Source organism: Streptopelia decaocto (assembly GCF_964273445.1).
Source record: "Streptopelia decaocto genome assembly, chromosome: 24".
NCBI lineage: Eukaryota > Metazoa > Chordata > Aves > Columbiformes > Columbidae > Streptopelia > Streptopelia decaocto.
In genome coordinates this window covers 1,670,040-1,693,792 of record NC_138679.1, presented here as the reverse complement: position 1 = coordinate 1,693,792, position 23,753 = coordinate 1,670,040, and the positions used below count along the sequence as shown (strand labels likewise).

At 58.8% G+C, this 23,753-nt stretch overlaps 2 protein-coding genes across 10 annotated transcripts in view; one reads left to right on the top strand and one right to left on the bottom strand.

The window, feature by feature from the left end:
• The window catches only part of GNG7 (G protein subunit gamma 7), a 45,486-nt gene extending 30,366 nt beyond the window's left edge, over positions 1 to 15,120 (top strand). For 8 of the 9 annotated variants that reach the window (XM_082071815.1, XM_082071814.1, XM_082071808.1 and 5 more), the window contains 2 exons: positions 14,072 to 14,190; positions 14,795 to 15,120. In XM_082071815.1, coding sequence (XP_081927941.1) covers positions 14,110 to 14,190; positions 14,795 to 14,920 — 207 coding nt within the window. In that variant the 5' untranslated portion in view covers positions 14,072 to 14,109 and the 3' untranslated portion in view covers positions 14,921 to 15,120. Of the gene's footprint in view, positions 1 to 7,707; positions 7,852 to 14,071; positions 14,191 to 14,794 lie in introns of all 9 variants that reach the window. The other variant, XM_082071810.1, reaches the window with a different exon arrangement.
• A 6,086-nt stretch (positions 15,121 to 21,206) lies between these two features.
• On the bottom strand, positions 21,207 to 22,886 carry GADD45B (growth arrest and DNA damage inducible beta). Its single transcript, XM_082071944.1, has 4 exons — positions 22,665 to 22,886; positions 22,474 to 22,575; positions 22,040 to 22,253; positions 21,207 to 21,881 (listed from the first exon to the last, which is right to left on the bottom strand). The coding sequence occupies exons 1-4, from the start codon at positions 22,700 to 22,702 to the stop codon at positions 21,768 to 21,770; spliced, it is 468 nt and encodes a 155-aa protein (XP_081928070.1). The 5' UTR covers positions 22,703 to 22,886; the 3' UTR covers positions 21,207 to 21,767.
• Between the last annotated feature and the right edge of the window lie 867 nt (positions 22,887 to 23,753).

The following is a 23,753-nucleotide window of genomic DNA, read 5'->3' as shown; positions in this document are numbered from 1 at the left end:
GCTTTGCAGGACTCGGGTGCTCGAGCCGTGGATGTGCTGCCCTCACCCAAAGGGTCTCCAGGACAAGTAACTTGTCCGCTGCAGCGGGTCAGATCAGCGACCTCGAGGGTGTTTGGAGGTGAATGGGCGCTGGGGAAACAGGCTGGGCTCACACCGGGGTTTAAAACCAGGCTTTTCTAGGTGGATGTTCATTTATTTCAGGAATTCGGTCACTTTTCCTCTTTCTATTCTGGTTACCAAAACAAGAAGCCGACACCACTTTCCTTCCCCAGCAGCTCAGAGGGTTTCTCAGGGCTTGTTTTTGTCCATCAGTTGAGTGCAGTTCGGTGTCCACATCTCCTGAGGGTGAATGAGCTCAGAGCAGCTGTCACCGGCGCTGCTGTAGCTCCTGTTGATGGGAGCGTTTCCTTCCGCTTTAATAAGTAGAAACAAGCCGCTCTTTCCTTGACACGGGTCCGGCCATTGCCTCAGGTCGACAGGTCAGAAAACCCGGTGTTGAATTCACTTTCTAGTGACCCATCGCTCCCCGTGTCCCTTCAACCATCCGAGAGCAGCTTCTGCCCAGCACCATGGCGCTCAGCTTCAAATACGCTGTCCTGGCCTGTCCCCGGGCTCCAAAACCTGCTCCAAAACCCAGCAGAAATGGGATTGAAGAGCACCCGAGCTTCAGGGCCGGGTCCTTTGGGTCAGCAGGTTCAACAGCGAGACCCAAATCCAGTGTTTTACCCGCTTGGAATTTGTGGAATTGCTGCAATTAGCTCTGCTGGCAATCGCGCTTCTTGCTTCGTTAAGACCTGTCCTTTTCATGCGTCTAAATGAAGGGCTGCAGACAGGCAGGAGCCAGTTGCAAAAACAACCTGGAACGCGCGGTTAATGGTCCTGTATTAAAATGGAACCGCGCAGGTTCGGTGTGTTGGGAACGCGCTTTGCTCGGTGAGTTTTACAACCCTCGTGCCGCCTTTTCCTAAGGATAAAACAAGACGGTTCGCACCCCCCGTTTCAAGCTCTCACGGGGACGTCCCCGCGGTCCCACCTCCCGAACTGCCGCCCGTGAGCCAGCGCTTGACTCAACCGTGTCGTTTTGCTGGAGCAAAAGGGGGTTTTTGGCCTCCCCCAGCCGGGGGAGGGTTCCCCGGCCCCCGGTGATGCAGCCGGTGACGTCTGTTCTCCGGCATCAAAGCGGCGCTCGCCCGCCTCGCTCAGCCCCGGCCTCTTCTTGTTGTGTTTCATATTCAAGCACAAAGCCGTGCGCGAACCACATGCTTTGTTTCACTCTTTGAAGTGGTGCTGGCGAGCTGCCTGAAAAACATTCTGCTGGAAAAAAAGAACCAGACTAAAAACCCCGTTGCGCTTTGCAAATATTGTTGTTTTGTTTCACCCCTTTTCTTTCAGAAGCTCCATAATAATCCGGAGCCCCCGTCTCATGGTGCTGTTGCCCCGTCCCCACAGCCAGTGCTGGAATCAGATTTGGAAGATATAAACCTTGCATTTAGGTGGCTGGTTTGTGTTTTTCCTTCTGCATTGTACGATGTCTTATCCTCATCTGGTTCGGTGTTTCACTCTTGGCAAAGTGAACCCTGGTTTCTTGAACACATGTGCTGTTTGGGACTTTTTAAAGTAGCCTGAATGTATTTCTGGGGATTATATAGCAGGGTTTGGGGTGAAAAATACAATTAAATGAATCAGGTTGGATTTTAAAACTAGCATATAGTTCCTGGGTAGGAAATGCTGGACCGAGCGTCGCTGGGATGGGTAAGAAGGATGGGAAATATATGTAGAAGCCGACAGGGTGTGTGTGTCATCTGTAACTTCTTAATGCACTGGTAACGTGTTCCTCATCACTTCATGTGCTGCGTGAGGGTGTTAATTAGCCGGGGATTAACGACTGTGCTCTGTGCATCGCAGCGCCAGGCACGCACGCCGTCTTTATCCAGGCTTGGGCACCAACCGGCGGCGTTTTGGTGATAAAAGTGGCCTTTTGTGGTTTGCCAGCGGCGGCACCGCCGGGCAGGTGGCACCTCCGTTCCGCTCGGGGAACACGGGCCGTTCCTTTTCTATCAGCCGCAATTAGCGTGGAATTGATGATTTTTAGGGCGCAGAGCTTGGCTGCCGAGTCGTTTGACGGGTAGAAGGGTTTGGTCAATACCAATCTTTCCGTGGGACGTTTTAACCTCCCGTGTGCAGGGCTGCGTTCATTGTAGGTCTGAGCACAAACTCGGGGTTATTTCTTGCAGCACTCCCAGCTTTTCGGCTCCCTCACACCCTCCACAAGCGATGGACTTGTGTAAATGAGTTAAAAACCCGGTGAAATTCCACTCGCCCCTCTGCAAACGAGCTTATCACAGGATCCGAGCTTCCTGCTGCCCGGCGCAACAGGACAGGCAGAAAATCACGCTGGTTCCTGTGCCCGTCACTTGTTCCACTCCGCGGTAACTTTGCCGGCGCAGGGGTTACGGTTTTCCAGTTGTCCTCCCGCTCGCAGCTCTGTTTTGGGTATTTAGCGATGAAGCTTATAAACAGATCCTTTTAAAATAATACAAGTTATGCTGATGTGCTGCGGTGCCTTTTTTTCATAGAATGCCCCGAGTTGGGACCCAAAAGGATCATCATTTTCCTTAAAGAACACAGCGCGGTCCCATCCAGAGTCTCTCAACAGCACCCAAGGCTGCGGAGTGAGTTAAATGTTGTATTCGCTGTTGCGACTTGATTCATTTCTAGTCCCTCTTACGTGTTTTTATGAACAGAGAGCGGGGATTTCATCACCACGTCTCATCCGCAACCTGTGCCGGGTCCCCCATGTCCCCCGTGTCTGGTACCGCAGACTGTGACATTTGGTGGTGTCACCGTCGCGAAGAGGCTGCACGTGTTACATTTTAAGACTTTTTCCATCGCTTTGTGTTGCATATTTATGTTTCCTCTTCTGTTTTCCCCGGACTTTTCCAGGAACAGTATTGTGACCATCTCAGGCCGTTCTTTGCAAAATCAAGACGTGACATAGGGTTCGGTTTCTGTTTCTTGGCGGCTCTGGTTGCTCCCGCTCTTCCAACCTCAGGCTGGCTCTGCTCTCTGGAGCTGAACTGAACGTGGGTTTAGCACCTACTGGTTGGAATTAATCTGGTTTTAAACCAGAGGAGCTGGTCCCAATGCAAAAGCTCAGCTCTACCAGCTGTAAGCCTTGGCTTTTATTCCGGCTCGGAATGATCGCACCCAAAGTAAAGGCGGCTTCATTTCTTCTCTTTCCCTGGGATGCTGATGTTTGTTGGAGCTCTTCCCCTGCTATGCAAAGCGGGAGCTAAATTTGGTGCCTTTTTTGAGACCTTTTCAGCATACGTGTCTTTTTGGACCACGTTTAAAAGCGCTTTTGTCCCTGTTATGTAAACGTTCCCTAAAGGGAGCGAGTTGCGATGGTCTGGGGTGGGCAGGTCTGGACCCGGCATCGCCCGCCTGAGGTGGAACAGCCTAATACTGGTTTTAACTAAACCCCGTTGCAGTTGGACCTGGGTTTAAACGGGAAGACTGTGCTGACTGCTCCTGTTTCTTCACGGCCGCAAAGGGAAGGTTCTGGTGGACGGAGCGAGATCCCCTGGTTGCTTTAGCTTGGGTGGACAGTTAAACTCTCGCTGGTTTTGAGGCTGAGCTGGTTGCCGTTGTGCAGAAGCAAAGCTTTGCCTGTTGCTTTCTTTTGGTTTCAAGGCACATTTAAGCGAGTTCATATAGAAATGGGGGCTAAAGCAGAACTGTGCTCCTTGTCCAGCGCACGAATAGAAACCGGGGGCAAAAAGCCCCATTGGGTGATTCTCAGCGTTTCGGTAGAGGGTTGAATTTGCAACCCCTGAACTCGGGCACGTCAGGGTGAGCAGAGAGCGACGGCACCCGCACAACAGCGCCCGCTTCCCGCCGTGAACCCGCGGCAGCGGGATGTTTTCCATCTCTTTATTTTTCCTGACCTGTAGCAGGTGATCTTTTGAACATATTTTCTAAACAGAAGCACCAGCCCAATGAAAACAGGGAGGCAAAGGTCGCCCGAGACCCGAAGGCAAAGGGCTCACGTGCCCTGTGGTCCAGCCCTTCCAGCGGGGGTGTAAACTCCTTTTGCAGCCGCTCTGCCCCGTTTGCAGCGGCTCTGAGCTCAGGGCTGGACCGCCGCCAGCCCAACGTGACTTCGCTTCCTGCGAGACACACAAAAGAAAACGACCTTCTGCTTCCCCTCCCGGCCCATTCCAGCCCTGGCGGGGGAGTCGCTCCTTGTTGCAAACCCTCACATGACGCCGCAGTCATGGGTTGTTACCAAAAGAGCCGGGTTTGCGTGAAAACCGCGGTCACGTGGAGATACTGGCCTTTGCTTTTAGGGTAATCGCTTTGGTGGGTGAAACAAGTGCAGCAGCAGCCGTGGGGCTGATGAAACCCTGGGTTTGGAACCGAGCCGCTTGGGGTTTTTATTGCCTTGTGGAGGGAGGGGACCCCCCCAGCTCTGAGCTTTTCCCGAGCATCATTTTTGCCTCTGTAGCTGCATCAGTAACAAAACCAAGATGACTAGAGAAAGTCACAGGACTCTTTTCACTCTGTTTGCTGGCTGTGTGAGGCAAGTGGGAGTATTTACACTCATGTGATGTCTCTGCTGCAAAAGGTCACGCACATTTCCAATGTCTAAAAGTCTCTTTCAGAGGCAGGAGCTGGCAGCGGACGAGCATCCCTGAGCGGTCCAGCTCCCGAGTGTCACACCAGCATCACTGGAACCGCTAATTACCTCTGAAGCAAGTAGTTAAGAGCATAACTTTTTGCTTAGCACCGACCCATAGCGTGTGATTTTGTCACAGGAATTACGGGCCTGAATTTTCCCAGTGCGGGTGAGATTCCTTGCGAAGATGAACACAGTGGGTTTCTGCGCCTTGTTCGCAATAGGGCGCTAATTGCTGGGGCGGGATCGGAGGATTTGGGGTTCACATTGGCAAAAAATGAATGTATTTAGTGCAGGTCGCTGCAGGACTCCCTGGGGTCGGTGGAAACGGCGCTTTCCTCCCGTCCCAGTGTTCTCCCGCTGTCTGGACACATCGCCCGTGGCCATCCAGCCGTGTTACTTCATCCCTGTTGCAATATTGAACTTGCTTTAGCAACAGCCCGTCTGGGCGCTGTGTTTTGGGGGGCACACGCTTGCCTGGGTTCCTTGGTGGCCCCGTTGTGTCTGGAGAGGTTTTTGTGCTCTCGGGCTCTCTCCCGTGCAACCCCAGCGCTGTTCACAAGCTCCTTCGCATCTTTCCGCTTGACTCCGTAGGAAAAGCAGCCCCTGGGTGTTTCCTAGCAGAGTTTGTTGCAGCTTGGAAAGGCATTTTTGAGCTCTCACCGCAGACACGGCCGCACCTGATTTCTTCGCTGACTCAAGACGCAACTGCTATCAACCAAATTCAGGTTTTTAACGCTGCGCTTGTGCTTCTCTTGCTGCTCGCATCCTCCCCCCGGGAGGGTTTGTATGAGTAACCTCACCCACAGCCCTGCAGGCTCTTTGCTGCAGGAGCAGAGCGCGTTTGCAGAACCAACAGCAGCAAAGCTTTGGTGGTGGAGCCAGCAGGTGCGACCCAGATGTGTCCAGTAAAGAGGCGTCCACGTGGTTATCCCGATAATCGCGGTTTAAAGCCAAGGAGAACATTCTCACGAGCAGCTCACACCAAAGATCCGTTTGTGGACCTGGCGAACCGGCCCTGCTGTGCTTTCACCAGCCAACGCCAGTCGATGGCTCCAGCTCCGCTGGTTGAAATGTGCTCAAAGTTGTGTTAAGAAATGTGCTCTGAAGGGCTCCAGGGCGGTGTCTGGGTGCTGTGACACCTGGGGACGGAGCGACGCGGAACCCAACACAAAGCGGTTGCGTTTGCACGGGCCGGGGGTTGATTCCTGCCCTTGCTTTGCAGAACAGAGGTAGCGGTTCCTGCTGTTACCATTTCAACCACCCTCGTTCTCAGTTCGGGTGAAGATCACACGGTGTTTTGAAACGGGACAGACTGAAAACAAATAAAAAGAGCAAAACTTCTCCACGCAGCGATGATTCAAACACCCTGCGAACGCTCCGGGTTTGATAATGCACCTTCAGAAAGGCTTTGGGAATAGATAAAGCGTCAAGCGATGCCGCGACAGCCGAAAATACGCTGCGATAGATTGATTGGCTTTCTTTGGAAGCTGCTTGAGACCTGGATCGGTCTCTCCCGTCGCACTCGCGAGGCTGAGGCGCTTTTGGCTGCGGTTTGGCGGTGCCCTGCGCTGCACCGATGCGCTTCAGCAGCCTCAGCGCTTCTCTTGTTTGCTCAGCGTCGCTGGGCTGTCACACAGCACCTCTTATCTCCCCGCACTCTAACAGAAGGGATCTCATTTCTCAGTAAATATTTTTGCCATAACCTGTTGTTTCTCCAAGGCTGATGGTTGCAAACACTCCCCTTGTGCACACACGGGAATGGAACCAGATCCAAAGCAGGTTAATTCCCGTAGCCTTCCAGGGCACCCCACTGCTCGTCATTGTGAGTTTTGACCTGCAGAAAGGGGGCGCAAGGGGGAGACTTCACCCCGGACTCCTCAGTTGCAGGAAAAAGCCTCAAAAGGAATAAATCAGCCTTGAATTCTGGTCCAAAGATCAACAATAAGAGTGACGCTGGATGGCCCGGTCTCTCGCTGTGGGGTGGCTCGATGTCCCCGACCCTGGGGCTGCAGTCGGGAAAGGGCTCGACGTGTGCGTATAGAACTCATAAAAGTTTAAATGACATTGAATTCTGCTCCCAGGCTTATTCACGGATGCGTGGGACCAGACGTCTGGTCGTCGCAGCTCCATCCCGCATCACCGGCAGCGGTGCCGCCGGGGTCAGCGTTCGCTTTAGCGGGACTCACGAGCCTTTTTAGAGCCACTTTGAAATGGGATTTGAATGCGCGCAGGTATAATAGCTGCAGTGTAAGGAACAAACCCTGTTTCTTTTTCCATAACACCAAAAAAAGCAATAACCTAGCTGAGGGGCATATTGTGCCGGGAAGGTTCCTCCCGGCCGCGTTCCCCCGTTATTCACCATTCCCACAATGGGGATATTGTAGCTTGTGGTTCTGATGTAATCCCCACCAAACGCTCTCTCCACAATGAAAACTTGAAGTTCTTTGCACCCAAGCTCCGTGGCCTTTGCGTGCCCTGCGCCCAGAGCCGGGCTGGCTCAGCACCGCCAACCCGCACCCTGCTGAATAGAGACTAAAACCGGCACAATGCTCCTAACAAAGGCCGCTCCTCACAGTGTTTGCCTCGAGTTCTTATTTTAGGGTTTTCTTGTCATCTCCCTTCGCTTCCACGTGGCTGACTCGCTTGCTAAACATGGCCATCCTATTTTGGGGGAGAAGCGAAGTAAGTTGGAGACAATGAAGAGCCCAAGTTTGTGCACAGATTGCAGGCAGGGGCGGCTTAGAGCCTGTGTGGCACAGGAAGAGGTTTGCTGTTCGGGAGCCTCAGGAAAGAGACTTATTCCTGCGATAACTTTTAAGGGATGGAATTTCATCTGGGCTTGAGAGCGTAGATATGTCAGGGATTTGTTTCTTTTAATAGCCGTGAGTTACTGACGGGGAAATTCTCTGCTGCTTTCCCCACCAAAACACCGCGGCTCTGCCAGCTGACTCAGCCCGTGCCCCAGCTCTGCTTTCCTTCTTTTTCCCATATAAAAGACTCCGGTGTCTCCTTTTTTCCATTTCCAGCGCAGTCTGGTTTGGGGCCTCCCAGGTAGAAAGTGGAGTTTTGCTCTTAAACTGCGCTGAAAACCTCGCGAAAGGGCAGTGATAAAGGAAGAGATCGCGTGGACGCAAATATGAGTGACTAAAGGGTTTCTGCTTTAAAACCAGGTGGGTTTTGTGGTTTCGGGGTGAGCGCCCGTTCCCCCGCTCGCAGGGGGAGGCGCGAGCGTCGCGGCCATGCGGCATTTAACACCGGGACGGCGGTTCGGTTTGCTGGGGGTGGATGTGGCTGCTGAGTCACAGGGTTCTCCCTCCCCGGGCGTTTGCTGATCTGGAGACGAGTCAGAAGTCATTTCAGAACCTTTCCGCCCACTCGCTCAGCCGGGTCCTGCCCCGCGCCCCAAAATCTGCTCCTTGCACCCTGCGATAGCGTTTGCACACGAGGCCGATAGATCGGCGCTGCGGCCGGCACAGCCTTTGTAAATAGTTAAACATCCCCGGCCCGGTTCAGTGCCTTGAGCGCTGGTGCTCGCAGCGTTTCCCAGCTCGGGTCGAGGGGAAATTCGCAGGACGCTTTGTGATATTCAGCCTAAACTTCCCTTGCTTTTATCTCCTCCTATAACTTAATATTCCTGTGCCGCCACGCAGCCCGGCTTCCTGCTTAGTCTCTGGTGAACGTGGAGCTGCTCTCAAGCCCAAACTCCAGCCAGGACATCCAGATTTAGTGCTCGGTCTGCCCACTAAAACCAGTAACGTCGGTACCTCCCTCCAGGCCACGACTGAAGACACAAACCCGATTGGAATTGTGTTTATAGCCAGGGCATCCTCTGTGCCCAAGGACCTGGGTGCTTCTCCATGATCGCTTCCAAAACGATTGCACGTGGAAATACCAACTTAACAGCAGAAGCGTGCAGGAGGACTCATCCTTTTTCCTGCTTTTCGTGGGGTTGGTGCGTGGTGATGCGGGTTTGGAGCTGAGCTCTGCGCTTCCCACGCAGGACCCGCAAGAACAGACCTATATATTTTTGGTTTTGCTGTTATTGAGACCGATCCTAACTTTGTCTGTTTGCATGGAGCAGAAGTGCGGGAAGGATGAGCAGGGAAGGATGAGCGGGGAAGGATGAGCAGGGAAGGATGAGCGCGGAGCAGCCGTTGCGGTGCAAGGTCTGATTTATTCACCACCATCAACCCGTAACACCCTCGAGCACCTCGACTGAATTATATGGTGGAGTGTTTGTTATGGATCTGGCCGAGGGCACCAGGTAACAACCGATAGCAATACCTTTGCACCGGAACGTGCCGTGGTGACTCGGGGTTCGGGAGGTGCTTGGGGTGTCATTGCCCCACGTCTCCACCCACCAAAGCTGCTGTGGAGAAACTGCACAGAATGGGGAGTTTGAAGCCAGAGCGACCGCACGAGCCGGAGCTGACGGGGTTCGGGCTGCCCTGCAAACAAGGCTGCGGGATTTCACGCTCGCTCAGCCAGGTAATCGCTGCCTTGAATGGGAAGGAAATGGAGCTGCACGTCCCCGACGCTCTCTCCTTCCAAAACCCTTGGCCGGTTGAAACTAGAGCAGTTGAAGACACAAAATATTGAAGCAATGAATGCAGATGGAGCTGCGTCCGAGACGCGTGTCCCCTCTCCTGCAGCCGTGCCGTCCTTTGCGTCCTTTGCAAAGCCCCCCCGAAAATCAGGCTGCGAACCCCGGAGACTCAGTTTGCAGGAAGAACAATTCCTCACCCACATTGTGCAAAAAGCAAATTCACTTCTGTGGCACAATAAGAAAAGCCACCCAAGGTCCGACACGTTGGCTCGGGCGGCTTCCACCTGGAAACGGGCAGCTGGAGATAGCGGAGCTGCGGGAAAAATACACCCCAAAAAAACAGGTGTGGACCTGAAATTGAGGATAAGACTTCTTGGTTTAGTAATGATGTGATTTTAAGCTTCTACTATATTAAAAGTGGGCTGGAGCACAAGTTTACCAAGTGAGCGCAGCTCCGAAGGGTCTGTCACTGTTGGTGGGTGCAGGAGGGACATGAAGTGTCTTCAAATCGGTGGCCTCATTACAACCTGTTGAGGGACGTTTTGCAAATCTAAAGGAGCTTATGGGCTCTTCATTGCCTTGTTACTGCTCCGGTGAAAGGCTTTGGTGTCCCTGCTGCTCTCCTGCGCTCAGCTGGAGCCGCAGGTGCTGCAGAACAGGGTGTGGAATATAAACCGGGTGGTTGCAACACCAAAATATGGAGAAACCCTCGGCCAGAGCGAAACTGGTGCCTCTTTACGGAGCAGACTGAGCTCTCCCGAGGGTTGTCCCACGCCGTGGAAATCTGGAGGTCTTAAGGAGGGGGGAAAAAAGGCAAAAATTGCTGTACTCAGGCAGAAATTGAATAGCTCATTCAGCTGTTCAGCTACTGATGCAGGAAGTGTAAAAGAAAAATGGAGCCGGCTTTGTTCTGCCCAGACAAGGAGTAAATGCTGTCGCCCTAACAGCCTTTTTCTGTTCCAAAAAAGCATGAGGTCATCGCCAAAAGCAGAAACCAGCGCGCGGGTTTGCGCTGGGTTTCCAGCCCCAGGCTCCCCCTCTGTCCCCCCCTTTCCCGGCCCCTCGTGTGGGGCGACGCCGGGGTGCCCTGGGGCTGCCGGACCAGGGTTTGCGCACCGTGCTGGCTCCGGTTTGGTGTTCTGCGGGGTGTTTGCCCTCCCCGCGTGCTGTCCCGCACTGAAACGCCGCTGGAGTGGTTGGGTTAAGGCTGGATTCAGGATTGCACCCTCCGACTGTCCCCCCACATCCCCAGGGTACCCGGTACCCCGTCCCGTTGGGATGTTGGGGCGGCTGGAAGATGCTGCTGCATCTCCGAGCCACAGTTTGCCCAAAACGGTCCCTCCGGTGCTTTCCATCGAGCGCGGGGTCACCCAGAAGCACCAATCTCATTGGTTTTTATTTTATCAGAGAGGGGAAAGACAAAAGCAGCAGAACTCGGGCAGTTCCTCAGATGTTGGCTTGTTTATGTAGCCTGCTGGGAGCGGCTGCTTCCAGCTATGACAAGTATGGCAAGAATTCCCAAACGAGAGGGGTCGGTGCATATTTCTGGCCTGGCGTCACCGGCACGCTTCCTGCCGGCCCGGAGGCTGCGGGGGAAGCGCAGGTGGCACCGCTTTGTCCCCGAGCCCGCGCTCGGTGCCGCCGTGGGGAGGTTTGGTTGCTCTGGCACGGTGCAGCTGGCGGGCGTGCTAAGGCAAGCCCGGTTTCCCGGCACGGTGCCATGCCGAGGGTGGCGGTTTCATCCCCGTGACCTGGATCATCTTGGGACGTTTCGGTGCTGAGGGCAGGGTGGGACAAAGGGTCCCCGGGGTGGGACGAAGGATCCCTCCTTGCGGCGCGTGGGGTGACACAAAGTGCGGAGCCCCGTCCTGCAGCCGCCCTGCCCTGTGCCGCGGGGCCGCCGGGGCCCTCGGCTCCCAGCGGAGCCGCAGCCGCTGCCGGGACGGGGTGGGGACACGGCTGAAGGGGACAGTGCCGGGACGCTGGGCGGAGGAGGCGGCTGCTTCAACCCGGAGCCGCTGCTGAGTCACGGCGCGTCAGAGCCAGCGCTGCTGTCACCGCTGCTGTCACTGCTGCTGTCACCGCCGCTGACTCAAGAGCTGCACTGCTTTGGGTTGATTTTTTCGGTTTGTGTGTTTTGGTTTGTTCTGTCCCCACTAAAGCAGCCCGAATCGCTACCTTTGCGGCAAACCCGGTACACGGAGAATTAGGCGGTGACGAAGCAAACCTGTGCAGGACAGACTCGGTACGGACAGCGCAAAGCAGCCCCGTGTAAACGCGCTCCTGGTGTTCGCCTCGCTGGGAACGTCGCTGCCCATGCTCACGCTTGCTAAGCACCAAAATACCTTCTTTGCTGAAGCGTATGAAGAACGCAAACACAAGAAATTGCTTCTGTAACACTGATCCTTTCAATTCTTTTGTTTAACGATGAGGGCGTTTGTGGTGGTTCTCGAGTCCAAGACGGGGCTGGTGCAGGACTCAGGAGCATCCTGACCCGCTTTTGGTTCATAACATGCAAACCAGTTTAAAACAGCAAATCCTGATTGTTCCAGAAGTGACCCCAACGGAACTGTTGGGACTCTGTCCTGAAACAGGCACAAGTGCTCACGGGATGTTTGCGCTGCAGCCAAATCACAACTCGGGACTCGTTTGCTTCACTCTCGAGTCTCCTTTGCCCTGCGTCTGCACTCCCGGCTCCTCGTTTCCTTGCTGCAAAGTTTCGCAACCCGCCCTCGCTGCTGCTTTTGTTGGCATTGACCTTGGAACACCACTGCACCATAGACCATTGCCCGTGCTCTCCTTTTCTCTTAATTGTCATTTATTTCCAGACACAGGACCCGGGTGTCCTGACCATCCCTGTCTCCTGCAGCCTCCCTGTCCTTTCCCAAGTGCTAATTGCTTGAAAACATAACGACTGAAGAAGGGACAAGGTGGCCACGTCCTGCGTGTCATCCTGGTTCGCATCACGCACGCTTTGCTCTCTGTGGCTTTGATCCAAACAGTTACTTGCACGCCTGTATTTTTATTTACACGTCTGTGTAAGTCTGCAGAATTACATCAACCTGGGACTGACCACCGTGTGCCAAGAGCCTTTGGCCAGGCTGGTGTCCCCAGGGCAGCAGGAGCCATGGGGACACTGTGGGGACACCGTGGGGACGGGGACAGGGGCTGCCCATCTGCAGCAGAAGCACAAGCGCCTTAAGTAAGTCGCCTGATTCATCGGCCTTGTTCCATAAACAGGAAGCCGGGAAAGTACAAGCAGGTGATCTGGTGCTGCTGCAAACATGAATTCTATCTGATTGCTCGTGTTTTTTCCCCCTCCAGCTGCCTGCAAACTCTTTATCCAGGTGAAGAATTGTTTGGTCAATGAGGAGCGAACTGTTTGCAGCGGGGAGGTCTTTTGAGTTCATGACACAGATTTAGCAAGAGTTTAACTTTGAGCCAGAGCTTTTCCCCAGCTCAGAGTGGAGCGGGAGGGGAGCATCCTCCCCCGGGACCAGCTGGTTTCCTTCTCCCCATTTCCACAGCACCGGGCTTGATTTCACCAGCCCGTATCGCCCTGGCTAACAGCTTCCAGGACTCGAGAGGCGGAGATTTCCGAATAACCCCACAGATTCGGGGAATCGCGGAGCCGCTGCCGCTGGCCCGAGCGCCGCTCGGTGTTGCCAGCAGAGCCGAGCGCCGTTTGAGGATCGAGAAGTTCAGTGCGTGCTGCTGCCAAGCAAAACAACCCCTGACGGCGACATCGTGGTCTGGGAGAAACTCCCTTAATGTCTGAACAGAGGCGAGACAGCTCAGTTCTGCTGGGATTTTGGATGGGGCAGACGCTCCCCGTTCCTCCCACCCGGTAAAGGTTCAGCAGCTGCTTTGAAGCTGCAGCTCAGGGCTGGAGGAGCCTCAGAGCGGCACAGACGGGCTGCAGGGGCACCCCGTGTTTCCTTGGGTTCTTTTCAGCTCCCAGCATCACCCGGTGGTTTGTCGGTAGCAAATAAAACATGAGGGTGACCCTCCCGGAGCTGCGCGTGGTTGCGTTTAAACCGCGTCCCCATCCACCGACAGCACTTGCACGGGCAGGGAAACCTGTTCGCGTTCTGTCGGTCGCTCGGATGCGTCCGGCAGGACGTTCTGCAGAAAAGGTTTCGTTTTTCCCCTCTCGTCGGCAAGTTTCCGTTTTTAATCAAAAAAACCCCTGAAGAGTTCTGCTTAAAGGAAAAGAGAACTCGAAACACAACCAGGAAGCGTTCGGTCTGTGTCATCAGTTTGGAGCTCGTGGAAACGCTTGGCACGTGGTGGCAAAACCAAGAAATCATCTCAACAGCAGAGTCGATTATACTGTGAATTCTTTGCTGTTTTTCAGCGCTGGGGAACACTGGGGATCATCCTCCATCAGTGCCCCAGCGACTGGCTGCTCCTGCCTTGCTTATATTCACATAATTATTACATATGATGTCAGTTATAATTGTTTAGTTTCTTACTTACAATACACCTGTTTATTATTAATTAAATATAAACTAAGCACTCTGCTTCTAAACAATGTGTCGCTTCATCTTCCATCTCCCTCCTGCCATGCAGAAGGATCTAAAACTTGCAAACCATCCCCTCGTTTTGCAGGTGGTCAGAAAGCATTGATCATGTCAGTTGGTTAATGACGGGTACGTCTTTGGTAACTCAATCACAGCCTACATTAATTTGGCAGCTTCTCTTCGGCGGGGACGTGGTGCGTGACCCCGAGGTGCTGCACGGTGACACGGTGACGTGGTGCACGGTGACGCGGCGGCGTGGTGCACGGTGACACGGCGGCCTCGTGCACAACGCCAACCCCTTGTCCCCTCCTTGTCGTGCAGGATTCTCGCGTGCCAGGGCCCGGAGCCGATGGCAAACGATGTCGACAACTAACAACATAGCGCAGGCCCGCAAGCTGGTGGAGCAGCTCCGCATCGAGGCCGGCATCGAGAGGATCAAGGTGAGCGGGACCCGCAGCTTCGCGTGTCCCCAGAGGAGGGACCCGCTGCCCGAGGCTCCGCGGAGGCAGCGCCGCACAGCTGGGCCTTCCAGATGTTGTGCGGCTGCCTCTGTAGGTCGCGTTGGCCTCCTGTCGCACCCGCCGTCAGTTAATTCCCGCGGCGGGGCCGGTGCTGGTGCGCGGAGCCGCCGTCCCCTCCCAGCCGCAATGTCCCCGCCGCTGCGGGCGCTCCCTTCCCAGAAAACAGCTTTGAACTAAAATAAGCAGAGCCTTAAGTAATAGTTTTGAACAGTTTCAAAACCTCCGTTTTTAACATCAGAGGACGGCCGCTCTCGAGCAGGCTTTATTTTTCCTTTTCATCCCAAAGCCCTTAAAACAAGGACAATAATATCTCCTTTTACATCTCTTGCTCTCGGCTTGGAGGTTTTTTCCCATACTCACGGCTTGATTTATGTCAGACCTTAACCCACTCTTGTTTTATTCCATTTCCCCTTTTCACTTGTCATCATCTCCATTAAGTTTCTCGGACGTCAGGTTCTTCCTCCCCGCTCTGCGCTTTCACCCCCATATCCCCACTGACCTTCTGCTTTCTCGCAACGTCCAGGTCTCGAAAGCGTCTTCGGAGCTCATGAATTACTGCGAGCAACATGCCAGGAACGACCCGCTGCTGGTTGGCGTCCCCGCTTCGGAGAACCCGTTTAAGGACAAAAAGCCGTGTATCATCCTATAGCTGTCCCGGCGGCGCGCGCGATCTCTCCGGCAGGGCGCCCTTCTCCACCCGCCGAAACCCGGCTCCGAGCGGCCGGCCGCGCCGAGGGGTACACGCCAAACGTTGGGTTCACATAGAACTTAAAGCTCAAAAACAACAATCTTAAAAAATTTGTAGGGAAGGGCTGCCTGCTCCTGGGCACGGAGAGGGGGTGGAATTTAAAAAGGTTGGGGGGGGGGGGAAGATAACAGGGTTGAGGGGTGGGGGGAGTATTTTTACCATTGGGAATTGGCAGCGGGGTGGTGGAGGCAGCGGGGGGTTTGTTGCGTTTGCCAAGGGGATGCAAGAGCTGAGCTGGGAGAAGCTTCCAGCGAAGCTCTAAGTGGGTCTGATCCGATTAGTTTCCAATTAGTGAGGATTTGCTCTGTTTCTCGAGAGGGACAAGGGGGGGTGGAGGTGAGGAGCTGTTTGGTACAAAACTAGTACAAAGAAAGAGAAAAAACACAAAGCCAACCACAGCTGGAAAAATCACGAATGGCTGAGCCGAGGCCGGGGGGGGCACCGGGGGCGTCTGTCCCCCCGCTCGGCTCCGCTGGGGCGCGGGGACGGCGCCAGCACCACCGGGACACGCTCCCCGGTGCCGCATCCGCCGGCCGGGAGCGGCGTTAGGAACCCGGGGGCTGGGGGTCGCTCCTGGGGTTCCTCCCGCTGTCACCGCTTGTTCCCGAGCGGGACCGGCCGGGGGGTGGGAAGGGACTTTCTGTTGTGCGGTGTCACCTGAGAAATCTTTCCGAATCGGCCTTTTGGGAGAGGCCGGGTCCAAAACACCCACATGGGTGGATTTACCAGCGATTCCCAGGGAATCCGCTCCCCTAAACCCGGCTGATTCGGGGAGATGAGGGGGAGGCTGGGGAGGAAATGGTTGGCTTCCCATCTCTTGAAGCGTGATTGAATCGCGTTGGTCACGCTCGTGCCGCGGCACCGGGAGGATCAGAGCTTGGGGACGTCGCTCCGTGTCCCCCAACGTCACCGGAGCTGCCGTCCCGGTGTCCTGTGGCGCCCGAGCGTTGCTCACCGGGAACAGACAGGTCCCCTGGGTTGGGTCAAAGTGACAGAGCCCCTTTGTGTCCCAGGGCTCGGCGGCTCCTCGGGGGACACTTCCCGGTTATCCTGAGCCGGTGCCGGTGTCTGACACAGGTGGTGCCAAGTTTCGGTTTGGGGAAGAGAAGGTAAAAAAGAACTAGAAAAAACCCACACCACGGCTGCCGTGAAATCCTGGGGATTTTCCCATTTCCCCAGCGCTTTGGGTTTGGTTTGAAATGACACCATGGGCACAGCTACAGCCCTGGGGTTCGGCTTTCGGGGACACGCCGGCACCGCGCCGGCGCTTTCTGTTTCAGCCGGAGGGAGGAACCCGCCAGCCCGTTCTGGGAGCTGCGGGGCTGCGACCGGCCGAGCCGCTGGTCCTGCGGGGCGCTGGGAGGCTTTAGCGGTTTTTGGAGGGTGATGCTGTTCCAAAGGTGCCGGGTGCTGGCAAGACAGCGGGGTCACCGATCTGTCACCATCGCTTTTTGTTAAGTACGCGCTCACTCGCCTTTTTAAACAAAGTTGGAAAAAATAGCCCCGTTTTTAACACTAACGCAAACCGCGGCGTCTCCGCGCGCCTCGCGGCTGCTTCCCCAGGGCCCGAGCGTGTTCGACCCCCAAGATGCCACCCCCGGGATGTCGCCCCGTCCCGGAGCAAACGCTGGTGCAGGTGCAGCCGAGGGAAGGGGGTTTGCTCCCCGTCCCGGCGCCGCGCTGAGCGCCCGCAGCAGCAGGCGAAGCCTTTCTGTCCTTCCTTGCTTTTCCTTTCTTTCAATCTCTCACTCACCGCGACCTGCGGCTCCCGGGCGCTCCGGGTCGTGCCGCGGCGGCGCTCGCTCTGCTCCGCCAGGGATTTCCCTCCATCCTCCAATCTCGTACAGTTCCAGCCTTATTTTTCTACTCCAGATTGCTGATTCTTCCTCTACGTTAGAGACCAGCGCATGGTGCTATAGCCGGGGAGCCGCGGGGCGGCCGCAAAAACCTGCGCGGCCGCGACCGGCGACTTGGGAACCACTCGGGGACCCGGCAGGGGCTGCGGCCCCCAACCCGACACCGGGACCCCCGCCCGGGTGGGTGTCAGCCCCGGGATCGCCACGGGGCAGCTCGTTGTACCGGTAAACACCGCAGGATGCTGTACCGGTAACACCATGGGATGTCTCGCCCGGTTGGTGCCAGTTCAGCATCTGGGAACATCTGGGGAACCCCCGGCATGGGGGGGTCCTGCCGGTGGGTGCTGGTGTCTCTCAGTGGGTGACTCGTTAGGTGGGAAAACCCTTTTGGTTTTGCTTTACTTTTTGGTTCGTTTTTTTTCTCCTCGTCTGAGTAAATCAGCGCTCATCCCGTAGGTGTTTTTGTATAGCATCAGTATCAGTGCGAATTACCGTAGTTGCTTGTACCTTGTTAGTGCGTTTGCCAAAAAGAAAAGACAAAAAAAAAGCCACTTTTGGGGACTTTTTAAGCGCTCGAGCTGGCGAAGGGGGCGCAGGGGCCTCTCTGCGCTGCCACCGGCTCCACAAAGGCCTTTTTTTGGACGTCGACACAAACCCGTCTGGCGTTTCTTTTTAGCGTGCGGTGAGGCCAGTGCCAAAAATAGAAAAGAGGGAGGCTGAGAAAAGCCAAGGGACAGAGGAAACGTCGCTTCTATTTAATTTTTCGGCCCGTTTTCCTTGTGTTCCCCTCCCTGTCTCGGGGGCCGTCCCGGCGCAGATCCCCCCCCGCCGAGCGCTTAAAAAGTCACCTTTATTTGACGAAGAAACATAACACATTTACTTCATTGAACAGGAGCCACGTGTCCGATACTTCGCGCTCTTTATTTTTCTCTCTGGTCGGTTATTATCGTTATTATTTGCCAAACTCTGATCTCGTTGCCAAACGCAGCCCGGGGTTTGCGGCGCCCGTCCGGAGGGGCCGTCGGTGTCTGTGGCGTCGGCTCCTCGTCGCGTCTGCCTTCGGACCCCCGGGTTTCATCGTTTCTGGTTGTGCCATAGGCCGATTTCTTGCACAAGTGTTTAATATTTTGTGGAATCGTTGTTAAGAAGTGAATTGATAACACAATTAAAAGGCTCACTTTTCATTTTGCCAGGTGTCCTGCACACTCCGTCCCATGAGGTACCTGGGGGGGTTCGTTATCGCTGGGTAACGACCGACCCTTCGCGTCGGGTTCGGACGGAGCCTCCTCAGCCCCGTCTTGGGACCTCGGGGACCTTGGGGACGTTCACCCATCGCTTCCCAGCATCTCCCACCCGTGTCTGTGGCCTCGCTTGGGGACACGAGGCCTCGCCGGAGCCACCAGCAGCATCTCCAGCGGGGACGGTGTCCCTGTCCCCTCCCGTGTCGCCGGTTGGGACATAGAGCTCCCCCCACACCCACCATTGCACAGAAGCTCAAACGGCCCCAAATCCACCGGGAACGGGGCAGGGACGTGCCCGGAGCTGCTCCCACCCGCCCGGCGCCGGCGCTGGCAGCGCGGCGAGGCCACCGGAGCCGCGGTGCCACGGAGCTAAAAATAACACGGCCTCCGGCGCGGGGCTATTTTTAGCGTCTGTGCAGCTATAATTATCCGCCCTTGGCGTCGGGGCCGGGGAAGCTGCTGGCACCGCGCGCCGGGGCTGCGGGGACACGACCATGGTGGCCACGGAGGGACGCGGGTCCCCCCATCCCTGGCGACCCACGCGAGGGACAGTCCCGCTCTGACCACAGGGCTGCGGGGGCTCGGGGACACCCCCCACCCACCGCAGGGAATCCCTCGGTGTCCCCGCTGTGACGCGGGGGGATCCCCGGCCGCTCCTGTCCCGCCGCGACGCGGGGGCGCAGGGACACCCGCGACGCACCGGGACCTCGGCCGTGACGCCACGGAGTGGCTTCCTGCTCCGGCATCCGGCCCCCGCGGTGGGGGGGATGCTGCAGCCACCCCGGCTCTGTGCCTCGGTTTCCCCGCCTGCAGCGCGGTCCCTCTCCGGGGCTGTTTGTCCAAGTCTGGAGCTGGAGAGGGGGCAAGATGCCCCAGGGGGACCCGCAGGGTCCTGGGTGGGCAATGGGACAGGCACCCTGTGCCCTGGGCCCCCTGATTTCCCCCCCAAGTGGGTGCGGGGGCAGCTGGGGACAACCCATGGCCGGGACGGCCCCGCTCCAGCCGCCACTGAGACCAGACTCGTAAATCACCGGCTGCAGCTGCCCCGGCGGGATCCAGCCCAACCCCGTCTGCCCACCCCAGAGCCTAAAAGGGGCTCAGTGTGCCCCCCCATCCAAAACGCCTCCATCCCTGCCCCCCCTTGGTGGTCACCGGGGGACCGTGGTGGCGCAGGCCACGGCTCTCACCAGCCAACCGAACCAGCCCAGGCCCCCCATTCCCATCACGGGACCCCTCGCCCCGGTGCTGGGGGGTCCAGCCGTAGGTGGCCCCACCAGCGCTGACTCAGGGCCCCCCCAGACCCCGTGGCCGCCCTCGGTGTCTGCGCTGGCCCTGGAAACTGCGGCTCAGCCGCCGGCACCGCGGTGACTCAGGCTGGGGGGGGCGGGGAGCCCTGGGAGGGGGCTGCAGCAACGGGCCAGCTGTGGGGACATGGGGAGGGGTCCCCACTGCCCCCCACTGCCTGTGGGTCCCATTGCCCCCCTCTGGTTGTGAGTCCCTGGGGGGTCTCTGGGGTCCATGGTGGGGGGTCCTGGGGCAGCAGTGGGGGGGTTTAGGGCGCTCCTGAGCAGCGTGGGGGGGTCCCCACTGCAGGATCAGGCCCCCGGAGTGCAACACGCTGCTACCTGGGGGGCCCAGGGCGTCTGTGTGTCCATGGGGGGCGCGCAGGGACAACGTGGGGGGTGATGTGTGTGTGTGTGACCCGGCTCACACGGGGGGGCTCCATGGGGGGTTCCACATGTGCTCCGGGGTGGCTGCGGTGGGGGCTGCACGGTGGGTGTCCTGCCGGGCCGGGGGGACCCGGGGGTGTCACCCGTCCCACCCCCAGGCTGTGACTCAGCCCGGCCTGACGCGCTCATCACGCTGCGCAGTGTGTCCCCCCCCAGGTGACGCCGGGGGCAGGATTGGTGGCACTGTCACCACGCCGGGGTCACCGGGGCCTCGTGACCTGCGGGCTCACCAGTGAAATGAGTTTTGGGGAGGCTCAACCCGCCCTTTCCCTCCCGCCTTTCCCTGGGTGCTCGGGGGGATTGACACCCACGGGTGTCCCCGAGGGGGCTGGGACGGGTCCCCAGTGGCCTTGGTGGCATCACACTCACGCCACTGTCCCTCTGTGCCCCAGTTTCCCTTGGCAGAGGGCGCAGGGCACGTCCCCCCGAGGTGAAGCACCCTGCGATGGCCACTGTGTCCCCAGCCAGACGGGACGGTCCCTGTGTCCCCGGGCGGGCTGGACACCGTGTCCCAGCGCGCTGGTGGCAGCCACGGGGTTGGCACCGACCGCGCCGGTCAGGACGGGGCGTCCCCAGGGCAGAGCGGGGACTGTCACCCCGGGCTGGCACCGGGACACCCAGCGATGTCACGAGTGCACACGTGTGTGTGCATGTGTGTACATGCATGTCCACGTGTGTGTGTGTGTGTGTGTGCACGGGGGGGGCCCTGAGCCTTCGGGTTTCATCATCCCCCCCTCCATGTCCCCAAGGTCACTGCGGGGGGGGCGCTTGTGGGAGAAGAACCCAGGAGTCCGGGCACCCAATGGGGGGGTCGTTTAAGGGTGCAGGTGCCCGCGGTTGGGGGGGGGGAGGGGTATCACCCCCCCGGATGCAGGAGGACGGGGCCGGTCGGAGCGACCCCCCCGGGCCGTGGGAACCCGCAGCACCGGCTGAGTCCCGTTTCTCGGGGCGGGGGGATCCCCGGGCTGGGGGCGGGGGGGTTCCCGGCCCCGGGTGGGGCGGTCTCGGTTCCCACGGCCGGGAGCCCGAGGGAGCTGCGGTTTCTGCGGGCGGGGGGGGTATGGAATGCTGGATCCCAAAATCCCAGCTCAACCCCCACCCGGGGGGAAAAAACACAACGCTGCGTCCCCCGGGCGGGGGCCGTGCCTCAGTTTCCCACGGCCCCGGGGCCATGCGTGGGGTCTTGGCCACGGGAGCTGTTTTTTGGAGAAGGGAGGTGGGGGAATCTCCTCCCCCTGCGGCGTGGGGGGGCCAAACACGGGTGGGAACCGCCCCGGGGCCCCTCCCCACCCCGAAACCCGCCTGGGAGCGGCTGGTCCCGCCGCCCGTGGGAAAGTCTCCGGCAGGAACGCAGACACCCGGCACTTCACACATTTTATTGCAAATAATCATATATTTTTTCTTCAATCGGTATAAGAATAGACTCTGGAATAGACTCAGATCCGGGTCTCCAAGTGGCTTGAGTGCAAAAACTGGCACTGCTGTAGCAAGTCCGTCGCCGCAGACCATAATTTCTCCCTTGCAAAAGCAGCGGCTTTGCACGAAGGCTCCGTGCGCTGCAGTCCCGGCGGCTGTCGAGTCCCTGACGCCGCAAAACCAAAACCAAAACCAGGCTCCACGTCGTCCCCGCGCTGCGCAGCGCCCGTCCCGGGCCACCTCGGCGCGGCCCCCGCGGCTCCTCGGCCCGGTGCGCTCGGTGCGCTCGGCCCGCGTCCCAGCGGCCCCCGGCGCGGCCGCGGCTGCGCCTCCTGCCGTCCCACCGCTGCGCCCGGGCGGCTCCTCCCTCCTCTCCGCTTCAAAAGAAAAACTAAAGTCGGTGGGTGTTTGGGTTTGTGGTGTTTAACTGGCCGTTTTCTCCTTCTTCTCGCTGTTTTATCTCTTTATTCCTCCTCCTTCGGGCCCCAGGCGGGCGCGGCGGCGCTCACCGCTCCTGCAGGCAGACGTACGGCACCCACTGGTTCTTGTCGCGGCTCTCGGCGCAGTAACTCGCCACCTCGGCCAGCCCTTGGCTCTTCCAGGCGTCCGTGTGCGGGTTCTGGGGAGCAGAAACACGCGGTTAGCGCCGGCGGCACCGCGACACGTGGCTCTGAGTGTGTGTCTCTGTGTGTCCCCCCCCCGCCACCAACGCCCCGTCCTCGGCGCGGTGACTCACGGGGCCGCCGGTGCGTGGCCGCGCATCAGCGGCCCACTCACCGTGACTAAGAGGCAGTGCAGGTCGCGGGGCTCGGCGCCCGGCTCGGGCTCGCCCAGGATGGCTGCCAGGCGCTGCATGCCCGAGACGCGCAGGATGTGGATGTCATTGTCACAGCAGAAAGCCTGGATGAGGGTGAAGTGGATCTGCAGGGCGATGTCGCCTTCGTCCTCCTCGTCGGTGGCCAGCAGGCACAGCACCACGCTGTCGGGGTCCCTGAGGGCGCAACGGGGCGTTAGAGGCGGGGGGACGCGGGGCTGTGTCACCCGGGCCACCCCCCTGCACAAACCCTTTGCAGACAGCCCTGTGCTAACTCCAGTCCTGGGCGCACCCCCAAACATGCAAACTGTGCTGGTGCTGTCCGGAACGCCCGGATAGACACCCCTGCCCCGACAAACAGACCGACAGACAGACAGACACCCCCCGGGATACTCACACGTTCATGAGCTTGGCGGACTCGTACACCCCCACCGTGAGCCGGTCCTGCCGCTGCGCCGCCACCAGCACCCGCTCCACCGCCTCGCTCACCGCCTGCATCCTACCGGGGACGGGGAAACAGCCGGTGAGCGGCGGCGACAAGCACAGATCCCCCCCGCACCCCGCTGTCCCCGGGGCTGTCGCACTCACTTGCTGCTGTCGCAGGGCACCAGCTCCTCCAGGGTCATGGTGCAATTGTAATCCGGGGCGGGAGCCCAAGGGCCGCGGGTTCCGCGGGATGGAGGCAAATCCCAAGAGCGATAATCCCGAGAGTGGCGGCGGTTCTGTCGCGGTTCTGTCGCGATGTTGTCGCGCTGCCCGTTCCCGTCCCAACGTCTCAGCAGCGCGATCGGTCTGAGCCCCCCGGCGAATCCGGCGCCACCTTTTATAGCCTCCCGCCGAGGGGCGGGGCGTTCCGCGGCGCCCCCGCGGCGCCCATTGGCTGGCCCGGCACCAAGAGCCGGGCGAGTGTCGCGGTGATTGGGCGCCGCCGGCGGGTCCCACGTGGGGATGAGCCGGTGCGGGGAAACCCCCGCCCAGAAACTGTGACCCCCCCGCGCCGGGAGCGGGAACCGGGAGCAGCAGCGGGGGGGGGTCGGTTCCTGCACCGGGGGGGCTGACCGTGGACCGGGGAATCGCTCCGTGCACGGGGGCTGCAAGGGCGGGGGCCGTCCCGTACAGCGGGGTCTGCACCGGGGTTTGTCCGTGCACCGCGGGGTGCACCGGGGGTCCGGTTGTGCACCGGAGATTCGGTCCGTGCACCGGGGGGGTGTGCATCGGGGGGTCCATCCGTGCACTGGGGGACTTTCCGTTACCGGCGGCGGCACCAGGGGGTCGGTCCGTGCACCGGGGGCTACCCAGGGGCTCGGTCGGTGCACCGAAGGGTCTGTCTGCACACCGGGGGCTGCACCGGGGGAGGCATTTGGTGCACGGGGGTGGCCCGGTCCGGTTGTACCGGGTCGGAGCGCTCACAGCGGGGGGAACGGGGACACGCGCTGGGAGCTCCGTGCAGCGGGGCCCGCGGCGGGGGAGCGGGGCTGCGCGGCGGGGCTGGGGCGGGCGGCGGCTGCCGCCTACCGGGCAACGTGGGGCCGCTCACACGGCCCACCCACGGCGCTGCCCCCCCACGCGCGTACACCGGGGTTTCACACGTGGTGTCCCCGTCTCGGTCGCCCCGCCGCGGTCTCCGGGTCCCGCTGCAGCAGGGCCGGACCGGTGCGTGTCCCCGGGACCGATGGG